Genomic DNA, 12004 nt, shown 5'->3' with positions numbered 1-12004 from the left:
AGAGAAAAAGTCGCTCTTTTGCTCGGCACCATCGAATGCCGAATGCAAAATATGCCGTTTTCGGGTATTCCAAAAACTTGTTTTCGCCCAACTTTTCATTTCAGGCCGCTTTCTGCTGCCGACCACCTTTTTCTCTTTCTCTTACGGTTTTCAACTATATATTGGTTTTATTTTTTCGTATTTTTGGCAACCGTGCGGACACGGTGTCAAGGTAACTGGTGACGTCGATCGGTCGGTGGCGGATACCAGCGAACTACCTCAATGATTGCCTAATTTCGATTGTTATTCGAAAAGGGTTCGTGCGTCCGGCTGTGACTCAGCTACAAAGCTCAGCTTTTTGGCCACGCGCTTGTTATTCTGGCCAATGCATTGGAAAATTAAATTATGATCGTCAGCCTTATCGCTTATGCAATCCCTAATGACATAATGCACACACTTAGCGGACTGAAAAGGTGTGGCACACAGGCACATTTTGTTGACCTTTGTGTGTGCGTAGCGTAAATAAATTTAATTCGTTTACCAAGTCAAACTTTTGTTTCTCTGGAGCGAATAGAAAAGCATTTATTCGATTTTAATTGAATAATTTATTTATTCAAGTTCGTTGCCTAAGTCTTTTGTTTTTCGAGTTAATAAATTTGAAAAGTCAACAAACAATGTGTTAATTGTAGAGCTTATGGCTTTGTTATGGGAAAATTAAAATTCCGCACAGCTTCAAGAATAATTTGTGAAAGTTTTCTTGTTGTTGATTTAAGCAAATTGAAAAATTTGCAAAGATTTTTTTAAATGTATGTGCGGAATTCTAGGCATTGTTTTGCAATGAATTTTTATTATAGGAAAGTTAGACCTATTTGTCTGTTATAAATATTTATTACTAAACTACTATGATTTGAAAGCCATTTGATATTCTAATTTTTAAATGCTTCCCAAATAATTTTCCCAATTCCTTTTAAAACTTAATTTGAACAAATTAAAGCAAGTCCCAAGCAAATGTCACCATTATTTGCTATTAAAGATTGTTTAACCAAATCATTTCAGCCCAATTTTCAAATGCCTTGGGGCCAGTAATTCCATCTGCACATTGCACAACGCAAACAAATATAGAAAAGCAAACAACTTTGTGCCAATTTCCTGGCAACAAATTTGATCAATTTGCCAAAGTGCAAAGCCCAAAAGTAAATTTGTCGTTCGCCACTCTCGAAGTTGTACAAAAAAGAGATGTGTCTTGGTGGCCAATCGACCAATTTCCGATGATGAAATGGCACAAAAATGTCTAACCAAATTGCCAATCAAAGCAAAAGGCAAGTGAAACGAGCTTCGAGCGCAGGCACAAGCCGAAAAATGATTAAGTAGAAATGCCCAAATCCGAGAGATACAACATGGATCACCGCCGACAATTGGCCGAGCCCAGCAGCGCCAAGAAAGTAATCGGCTAACTTTCATTTGAATATATGGTTTGCTACGCACCGCGGCTGCCCAAGCGATGACATCGAAAGAAATCGAAAGTTCCGCCTTTTGCCACAGGGTTTTCGATTTCATGAAGAGTGGATCTCGGTCAGGGCACGACTACGCCCCGGATTTGTGTACAACCGCAGTGAATCACACGCAGCTCAATGACGTCGATCCTCTGGTAACATTATCACCGAGTTACTATACACTGCTCAAAATGGAATTGGGTCAGGGACGTGCCTGGCATGCTAATTGAGCCGTGATCCGTCTCGGCTGACGCACTCGTACTCGTAGGCAGACCCTCATCCAGTGGCTTCTTTTTGCTTTGCCTTTTATTTCTAGAAAATTGAGCAACTTCTGGGCCCGCATTTGAGGCACAGGTAGAGACAAGTTGGGAAAGGCAATGGTTTTCGACTGAAGAACGCGACTGTGATGTAACATTTCTGAAGAAAGTGAGGCAACCGTTTAAAAAGTATGATACATTTTTGTTAGATTTACATAAATTTCATAATTAAATGAAATCTGAGATTGAGAAAATTTTAGGATCACTTATAATGACATTAATATTACTATTTACATAAATTTAATAATTAAATTAAATCTAAAATTGGTTTTATTGAAAAGTGTTGTTTAGAGGGACTAGAAAACTAAATTGATTAGTTCAGAGATGTATAAAATAAATTGATTAGTTCAGAGATTTATAAACTGTTACTATATGACTCAAAAAATTATTTTGATGCCTTACTTAAATTTCTTAATAAAATTTAATATATAAAAATTGTTTTTTTTTTCAAAATGAAAGCTCTAAAAATTAAATTGATAAGTTTCAGGATCTATAACTAAACCAATGGCAAAGCCAAGAAAATTCCTACATGATTTACATTAATGTCATAATTTGATTAATTTTAAAATGGGTTTTATTAATAAGGTTTGAAATACGAGAGCCTGGTTAATGAAATCGGGGATGTACAACTTAGCCAAATTAATGAAAAAGAAATTATTAATATGTAATCTAATCGTTCGCAATTTTTAACCTAGCCCACCCCACTACGCATAGAAAACTAAAACAAATAAACAAAAATAAATGATTATCAAACGCTATAACCGTTTGCTAAAATTAATTAATTATTAAAATTTTTTTGAATGCACCTACTGTTAAACCTTACCTCTTTCACCTTATCAAGCTATAACAAAATAATCCCGGGTTCATTCAGTAAATTTTGTTTCATTTGTGAGCAGATAAAAACCAATTGCTGGCTGAGTTTTGCACAACTCTTTCTTTTTCCAAGCCGCTTCGGCAGTGCAGTTATAACGGTGCACAATCCGGGCGCTTATTGTTTATAAACAAATTATTGTGGACCATGGCCTGGCCCAAACAATGTCAATCATTATGTTATGCAAGTCGCACTCTGAACGGAGCTGCAACCCCGGTGCCCGGTCATCGAGCTCAATGGAATCGCCTCGCTTTTTACTTTTTTACTTTCCATTTCTTTTGTCAGTCGCTGGGCTACAATTTGTTGGCCGTTTTTTGTTATTGTTCACTCAGTTGCTGGCGGCTTTTCCGTTGGGCTGTCACCAGCCCTAAATCACATTTATAATGACAATGAACCTGGCTCTTAGATGGGCATCTAGCCCGACTTGGGCTCAAAGAGGTAAGAGCAGCACACAGGTGTAGATCGGTTAGAGGTGAGGTGAGGGCCACGACTTGACCTGACTAGTGCAAAATTATTTAATTCACAACCATTATACCACTCTTCTCTTGCTGAGGATCTTATATTGGCCACAATGAAACAGGTTACATTGAGGAGGAGAAGTAATTTTTTCTTCTGCTTAAGAATTTTTTTGAATTCCATATTTCTTATGTTATTTTTTATGACCAAACCAATAGTATTTGTAATATAGATAGATAACCTCTTTCTAAGTAGGGGAAAATTGGTCAAATATACAGCTAAATATCTTTAAGTGTTTTAAAATTTTTAAGCATATGATAAATGCAAAAAAGAACAATAAATTTGTTTTTGAAATCAACCGGGACTCGACAGCCGTTCTTTTAGCTACGCATTCTAAATTGACCAAGTAATAACAATAAAGACTTAAAGAAATTGATTGGCAATAAATCCAGAGAATTGTTATTTTTGGTCAAAAAATAGAACTATCTAAAATTAAATAAGATCTTGAAAATTAGATCTATCACATATAAAACTAAGTAGTAAATTTGTTCCGAAAACTGAATTTGTAAACAAACATCCCCCACGAAGTGTAAATGTTTCTCACAAACAGGATCATAAATTTCTCTCAGTGTCTTCGAAACATGTCAATTGATTTTGCCTTCGGATTCGGACCACGCTTGGTGGCTGCTGCGCCCTTTTTGCCCACTTCTTCGTCTTGGGCTGCATAAATGGCTCTTAATTAATATTTTATGCATATGACTTCCCAAGCCGGGATGGGGTCGGCTGGGAGTAGCGTTGAGTGGGACTCGGAGTCGATGTCGAGTCGAGCATGGACGGAGCCTGAGTCATGCGCCATATATCACTTTCACTCGCCAAAAAAAATGGAAGAAACAAAAAATGGCATAGCAAAACGGCAAGAAATCTCAATCGGGCAACGAAAAGCCAGACGCAGACGGCCAAAGGCGTGTCTGGGACCAAGGAACGGCTATGCCATATATACCATACAGAAACATGCGGCATTACAAGCCGATCAGCCTCTTCCATGGACGATTTACATTTAATTGCGAAAGACAGAGTCACGGGCTCAGCCGCCGCATAAATCCCAACTTAACTTCATGTTGCAGTTAAAGGCGTTGAAAGGTCTTAAGTCCGCGCGATTGCATAAGCCACTCAGCCTTAGCCTTGCCAAAAAAGAAAAGATCTTTTAAAAATAGTTTTCTAAAGAAATTGTAAAGCTTTTTGTTTGCCTTCGATCGAAATCCAATTTCGAATTTCCAGAGATTGCGAGACGTTCAATATTGATTGTAGAGAGTTGGAAATTATGTGTGTTTTTCGGTTAGACTCTCCGTTTAGCACCCAACTGGAGTGTTTTCACTTTCGTTTTGGGGCCCAGTTGTAGTCTCTCGATTTTCGGTGGTACGAGCATCTGGGTATCGGGGTATCTGTGAACTGTGCGTATGCGTATGCAAATTAGGTAGCGACAGCGACAACAAGGCGCAGAAATACCGTAAGTGGCCAAAAGCAAAATCTCTGCTACAGATATGAAAAAAGATGCCCGAAAGATACGCAGAGTAAACCGTTTTTTATTTTTTTTTTTCGCCAAATGAAAGAGAAATTGTGTGCGGCGGTACCAAGATTTGTTTTTTTTTTTAAATGTATATAGTATGCTAATTGGTGCGCTAGCTGAAGCTTAAAGTTATAAATGTCTAGCTCATAAGCCATAAGCAAGAGTATTATGATTTAATCAGTCTTCTGGAAAGGGGATACGTTACTTAAGTTTCTTGTAGCTATAAAGCTACCAGTTGATGATATATATTTTTGTTAATAATTCCTTATAAGATTGTAGTTATATTAATAGAAGCCATTTTTTATTTGGAGTAAATACTATAATAGATAAACAAATTTAAGAGCCTTAGTATTCAAAAGGTACAATACATTTTCCACAGTAAAATTATATAAAGCTTATACAATATTTTTAAAAATCTTGGTAAAATTCTTTCATCAAGTGACTATCAATTTATTTAAATTTTGTTTGAGCTTACTAATTTTCTTAATTAAAAATTCTAATATGTGCCCCCAAAACAAAAGCTATTTTAAGGCCACTAAAATAGTATCCTAAATAAATCCTTCTTCCTACTTATTCTCTTAACTAAGGATTAAAACATATGCTATCAGTACAACAGCTTTTTTGGAGACCACTAAATTTATATTCCACATTAATTTCACCCCCTACTACTTATTTTTGATTATCTTAATTAAATATCAAATTTAGATGAATACAAATATTTATACTACTATTTCACTATTACTATTTTACTCTTTTCTATTTACTAGATTTCTCCCCCGGAAAGAGTATCAAAATATTGACTAAACTCCGCTTATTTATCGAACGATTAAGCTCATGCTGTGATTAGGCATGCGAATATATTATAAATTTGGCATAGCGGCCACCATAAGATTCGTGAAATATGGTTGCTTTCTTCGGATCTTTCTACAGTTGGGTAACATAAGGTTTTGTTGTGTGGGATTCGAAAATGTTGCGCAATCCGGCAAGGTGAAACATTTGTCCCCTTAAAATCGAAGGCATTTCACAGAAGCATTAATCAAATCGGTGTGATCTCAGAATGCCGCGATAAAGTGAAAAGTCGGGGGAATTCGAAACCCATTAAAACGGTTTTGCTTCGGTTTTCGGGGCTCTTGCTTTTGCTTTCATTGAGCGTTAATTGAATGTTAAGCTCTGAGCCGAGGTTAATGGTTGCGGATTGGATGCGTTTGCCAGCATCCATAATTGCATTTTAATGCTATTTATATCGGGCTAAAAGGTATACAAACGTGTGTTTTTGGTAAGGGAGACCATTAGGCAACTTTAGTGAGCCGCTGGCTTACTTAATGACCCGCGGCCGAAAGACCTTTTCAGCCGTTCAGCCGCTAAGCTGTGAAAGAGAAATGCACGGGCGAAAGAAAGAGATGCGGAGAAAGCATCGCAGCAAGTGGCGTCAGTGGTAGTAAAGTAGCAACATCGACAGGCCAATATCAAACCAACTGCAACGATTCGCCAACATCCAAGCAAGCCACAGCAACAATAACCATGAGAACAGGTGAACTACTGTGTTTTTGAGTATGTAAATCTGCTCAGGGATTACTTTCGATAGCTGTACTGGTACTGGTACTGCAGTGCCGAAAAGCTTCCCTTTGCCGCTTGCTGATTAAGTTGCTGTCTGAGATCTTTTCACGGTGTTTTATTTGCATTTAAATAATCATGTACGTTTTATAGATAACACCTATGTCTGCAGGGAAATTTACGAGTTTTCACTATTCAAACATATAAAGTAAACTTCGTTAAAAAAAAAGTTTTTTTATTAATTTGCCTTGGGGAAATTTTGTATTTAAAAAAAAATTGTAGAAACGCTGTAGAATTAGATTGCTTTTTTATGATTATAAAATATGATTATAAAATATATTTTTTTTTACACAAGCAATTTGGTTTATCTTTTATCTCTAGAAAATAGCAATTTAAAATATTTCTGTTAATAATATATTACTTTGTTTTAAAATTGTTTAGTTTTTTAAATGAATGGCTTCAAGAACACTTTTTTTTATTGAAATTTTTTTTAAGACTTAAAATGTTTTTCTTCTGGTTTGTTACATATACTTGTAATTGTTACTTCTTTTAAATTTCCTCCCAGTTAATACATTTTACATGGCGCCTCTGATTTTTACATGTAACTTACATCATTCTTACACGTCATCTTACACATGTGTGACCCTGTCAAGTTCTTTGACGAACTTCACAGCACTGCCCGCAGCAGCTGATGGCTCCCGCGACTTTCAACACTCTTTGCGCCAAAAGTCGAACTGTATGTGATTGTGTGCGTGTTCAACTCGGGAATGTTTTTGGTTGTTTCATATTATTAACAAAAAACGGTGTGACCCAGAAATATGAGCGAATCGGTTGCAGAAACTGCTGCTGCAGCGGAAAATGAAGAGCAGGCCGACGACTCAATGGAAAAGCTGGTGTTCGACGAGGAAGAAGAAAAGAATGTGTCCGCCGAAGATTTGTTGGGTGGCAAGAGTTTGATGATGTCGGACGACAGCGAAAATGAAGATATATCCGAGATAAGACCTCGGAAAATCTCTCCCAAGGCCAGGCGCCAGAGAATGGTGGACTCAGATCAGGAGGAGGAACACATTTCACCCAAAAACAAAGGGCAACGGCTGCTGGACAGCGATGATGAGGAGGAGCAGGTGGTCCCCAGGCCAAAAAAGAAGGTCGCCGCCATCATCGACTCTGAAAGTGAGGAGGAGGAACAGGTGGACAAGGAGGAGAAGCCTGGGCAAAAGAAACCTGCCCAGAAAAACAAGAAAAAGGACATCCCACGAGGACAACGCTCTGGAGGATGAGGATCATGAAGATCAGGAGCAGGAAAAAGTCACCAAAACAGACAAGAAAAAGAAGATGGCTAAGAATAAGAAACAGACGCAAGCTGACCATGTGGAGGACAATCTGGAGAAACCCCAAAAAAAAGAAAAGATCAAGAAGCTGGTTAGGAATAAGAAGGAGGAACCCCAAGAGGACCAAGGAGAGGATCAGGATCCAGAAAAACCTATTGAGACAGCAAAGCCAAAGAAGTTGGCCAGCAATAAGAAAAAACAAACAGACATCAACGAGATAAATGAGACGGGTCAGGAGAAAAAGAAGCCTCCTCAAAAGCAAAAGGCAACTAAGAATAAAAAGGGAACCATAAAAGACAAAGAAGAGGACTCACAAATGGACATAGATGAACCCTATAAAATAGACCAAGAAGGAAAGACTGAGCTGAAGAAACCTGCCAAGAAACAAAAGCCTAAAAAGTTGCCCACTAAAAATAAACAAAAGGAGCCGGAGGAGGAGAATGATTCAGATGACGAGCCTATGGTGTTGAAAGATAATCCAGGTGTCCTGGATATTGTGCTTGATAGTCTCATAACACCAGAGCAACTAAAGCAGAACCAGGAGAATCTGGAGCAAAAGAAGGAGAAACCTCCCACGAAAGTAAAGCCCAAAAAAATGTCCAAGAAAAATAAACAAAAAATAGTAAGCGACGAGGAGTCAGAGGTTAATGAGGTTAAAAATGTTCTACAAGTGGACAGCGATGAGGATATGCAAAAACCTCCTAAAAACATTAAGAAAAAGAAACAACGAATGGACAGTAATAGCGAAGATGAGAATCTGATTCAAAATCAAGATCAAAGCGAAGAGAAAGCCAGTCCTGTCAAAAACAAACTCAAAGGCTTAGTGGATTCCGAATCCGAGCCGGAGAAATCCGCTGCTGAAACCAGTCCCGCCAAGAACAAACTAAAAGGCTTAGTGGACTCCGAATCCGAACCAGAGTTGAGTAATCCAGAGGAATCTGATGGAGAACAGGAAGCACCAAATGAGGCGGCGAAAGGAAAACCCAAGAAGCCCAAAGTTGTGCGGGTGAGTTTTATTTATTTAAATCGAAAAACATGTCAGTTATTTGTATAAACATTTTCCCAGGAATCTGCTAAGAAGGCACTGGAGGGAATGCAGGCCATCCAGAGCGAACAGCAGCGACTGCATCGCGAAGCGCACATCAATGTGCCCTACCATCAGCCGAAGCCCAGGACACTGAAGGAGTTCCTCAGCCGGCGCACCATCAATGCTCCATTGGCCACGGCTCAGGCTGGCGGAAGTCCCATGCCCAGCAAGCAGCCCAGAAAGTCAGTGGGACTTCGTATGACCAGTGAGGAATTGGAGGCATATGCGTAAGCTAAGTAAAATATCTGGAAAGCTTTGTTTAAATTCCTTCACTTTTAGAAAACTCATGGAGGAACGCGCCAAAGAAGCCACCGAGTTCTTTAAATCGGAATCCGAGCCGGAAGAGGAGAATGATTCGGATAACGAAGAGCCTATGGAGTTGAAAGATAATTCAGGTATCTTGGATGAGGTGCTAGACAATCCCAAAACACCAGAACAATCCAAAGAGCAGACAGAAGAGCTGGCCAGCAAAGAAGTACGTGAAGACCTCGCCATGGAAAAAGCGATAATGGAAGATCCTATCACAGAAGAAGAACCCATTGCATCCACCTCCGCTGCAGCTGCTCTGAGATTTACAGATAATTTGGAAATCCAAACTGAAAGTGGGGTGAAATCTCCCAGCAAAGTGTGCCTAATCACAGAGGTAGTGGAGCTGCCCAGATTGGACTTGAGCACCATCAACATAACACCGCCCTCCAAGCCAGCCACGCCCAAGATCAGCGATGCTATTCGACGACTGAAGATCGAGAAGAGCTTGGATGTAAGTCCATCGCTCAAGGGCGATGCCAATATGGTTATTGACCTGGAAACAGGCGATATGTTTGCCAAGAAACCCACAGGACTGGATGATTTGCTGAAGCGCCTGATGAAGACGAGGGAAGCCAAGAAGCACAAGACCACAGAAACTGTCAAGTAAGTTATCTTATTAAGCAAAGAAACCATGTAGCTAACTTAAATAAAATTTCAGCATTTTAAGCACCGAGCATGGCAAGCTGGAGATGTCCAAGGTCAACATTCACCTCCACGAGGAAGAGATTGCTAAAGAACCCAAACCTGGAGCGGGTTACATTAAAATGCAGGAGCAGCTTAAGTCACTGATAACCAAGAAGCGCATGGAAGATCTACGCAAGAAGCAAGCTGAAGAGCAGGAGAGGATGGCTGAAGACGAAGAGGAGGGCATGGATGTGGATGAGGAGTATGAGCCAGAAGAAAAACCAGGCTATGTTGAGGTCACCATAAACGAAGATGAGGAGATTATAGAAGAAGCCACTGCAGAGGAAGATGAGGTGGGAGAAGAAATCACAAGCGATGCAGATGAGGATGCAGAGGTTGACCCAGTTGAAGATCTGGAAATACAGGAAAACAGCAGTGAGAGTGAACAGGAAAGCGAATCCGAACCAGAGCTTGAAACTCAAGGGCGGAAAAAGAACAGAATCATTAAAGCCTTCGAGGACGACAACTCCGATGAAGATGATCTCGACCTGCTGCAAACCCCAAAGCCAAGTAATGTGGCTCCCATAACGGCCACTCAATTGCAATTGTCAGCCCACAAACTTTTCGATGCCGAGACCCGGCGAACGGCCAGTGACGAGGAGAACGAGCTGCTTGATCTATGCTCCGGCCAGTTCCCGCAATCCCAGATGCTTTCCTCCGCCGCACCCTCTGTAGACACGGCTGTAATCAGTCAGATTCCCATGACACAGTTTGGAACTACCAGCCAGGCACCTGATGAACTTGAGGGACTTTGTTCCGGCACCTTTGCCACTCAGCTACCATCGCAAGAAGCCACCCAAAAGCCTGAGGCGCCAGAAGAATCCCAAAAGCCGCCTGTAGTAGCCAACAGAATTGTTTCCAGCGATGAGGAGGTCAAGGAAGTTGATCCAGATGCCGACAAGCTGCGCAACAAGAAGCTCACCAAGAAGAGGCCCAAGAAAAAGGCCAAACTTGGCTTCTCGGATGACGAAGAAAGCGATGGTAATGTCGAGGAATTCGAGGTGGACGAGAGCGACGTTGAACCAGTAGAGGAAATCCCGGAAACCTTTGTAGACTACGATTCCGAAGAGAATGAAATTGTTGTGGAGATGACCACGAAAGATCGCAAACTACGAGCGGCCAACTTTGTGGACAAAGAGGCTGAGCTATCAGAGTCCGATTGGGGTTCCGCCGACGAGGACGAGAAGAACATGGATGACTATGACATAGAGTTGGGCGATGAGGATCAGTTTGATCGTGACAAGTTGCGTCACGAACTGGGACAAATTCATGCGTAAGTAAACATAGCTTTATTACCAATTTGAGTGCCCAAATTTAATCGAATTTCTTCTTTCACAGTCGCAAAATGATGGATCAGGATATTCGGGAGGTGCGCAAGATCAAGGAAATGCTCTTCGAAGAGGAAGAGGAGGGAGCAAGTCGCCAACGCCAGTTCCGCTGGAAGAACGTTGAGAGTGGCTTCAGCCTAGATGATCATCGTCCAGAGAATGGCGAAGGAAACGAGGGCAGTGGCGATGAGGAGAACGAGCATCTGTGGCGAAAGATTCGATATGAACGAGAGCAACTACTCCTAGAAAAGGGCCTAAAACCGGTGGGAAAACTCTAAAACTCTATAATTTTTGTCTTAACAATCATGATCTTTTAGGAGGCAGCTTCACCACTATCCACAACCGTGATAAACACAAATAACTCTGGAAATTCCATTCGCCGACTCAACATCATCTCATCCAAAAAGTCAACGGTGGAGATAAAGAAGAGTTCACCATTCCTGATCTCAAAAACAGTAGCTGGTAAGCAGCAAAAAAGCGCTGTGCGTGGCTCTTTTCTGGTTCGAGACCAGCAGACTCTCACCAAATTGGCCGGCCTGACCAAGGGATCCTCCGGCGATGTGGACGGATCGGAGAGCACTATTTCTGTAAAGACTGCAAAGGCCAAGAACTTTGTCTTCGCCACTTTAACGGAGGAGGAACATGAGGTATGTTTCTTCTCAGATCTAATTCGTAAACACCTTTCTATAATTTAAAACTTATGTAACTTGTAGAGTCGGAAAAGAAAAGCCGCCGATATTCTTAACAGCAGCACTGAAACGGGCGTTAATTTCATGAAGAAACCACGACTGGAGCCTCGTAGGGAAAAGTGCCTTATAGATCAGCTTCTTTAGGCTAATAACTTTTAATTCTAGACACACCTTAGTTGTACATTTTCTATAGTTTCCAATAAGTTAGGTAATAAGAGTAAAGAAACAATAAATTTAATTTGTATATGTTAATTTTGGAAACTATTTCAGAGGTATCCCTATTATTTTAATTTTTTGATCACACTTATTAACCAAATGTTTTGAAACTTGGAATGTAAA

At 40.3% G+C, this 12004-nt stretch overlaps 1 protein-coding gene across 1 annotated transcript; it reads left to right on the top strand.

Moving 5' to 3' along the window:
• Positions 1 to 7201: 7201 nt before the first annotated feature.
• LOC128259434 (claspin) lies at positions 7202 to 11917 on the top strand. The gene is made up of 7 exons (XM_052991790.1): positions 7202 to 8574; positions 8635 to 8882; positions 8935 to 9567; positions 9623 to 10921; positions 10987 to 11239; positions 11294 to 11623; positions 11690 to 11917. Exons 1-7 carry the CDS (start codon positions 7345 to 7347, stop codon positions 11807 to 11809), a joined length of 4113 nt encoding a protein of 1370 aa, XP_052847750.1. The 5' UTR covers positions 7202 to 7344; the 3' UTR covers positions 11810 to 11917.
• The last annotated feature ends 87 nt before the right edge of the window (positions 11918 to 12004 follow it).

The sequence above is a fragment of the Drosophila gunungcola genome, assembly GCF_025200985.1.
Source record: "Drosophila gunungcola strain Sukarami chromosome 3L unlocalized genomic scaffold, Dgunungcola_SK_2 000005F, whole genome shotgun sequence".
NCBI lineage: Eukaryota > Metazoa > Arthropoda > Insecta > Diptera > Drosophilidae > Drosophila > Drosophila gunungcola.
Note: the sequence above shows the minus strand (reverse complement) of the source record. Positions and strands in the feature narration are given on the sequence as shown.

Excerpts from the sequence above, each read along its gene's own strand:
- LOC128259434 (XM_052991790.1), top strand. The coding sequence starts at position 7,345 with ATGATGAGGAGGAGCAGGTGGTCCCCAGGCCAAAAAAGAAGGTCGCCG. Across the intron at positions 11,240-11,293 it reads TAGAAAAGGGCCTAAAACCG|GAGGCAGCTTCACCACTATC; the intron begins GTGGGAAAACTC and ends ATGATCTTTTAG. Across the intron at positions 11,624-11,689 it reads TAACGGAGGAGGAACATGAG|AGTCGGAAAAGAAAAGCCGC; the intron begins GTATGTTTCTTC and ends TGTAACTTGTAG.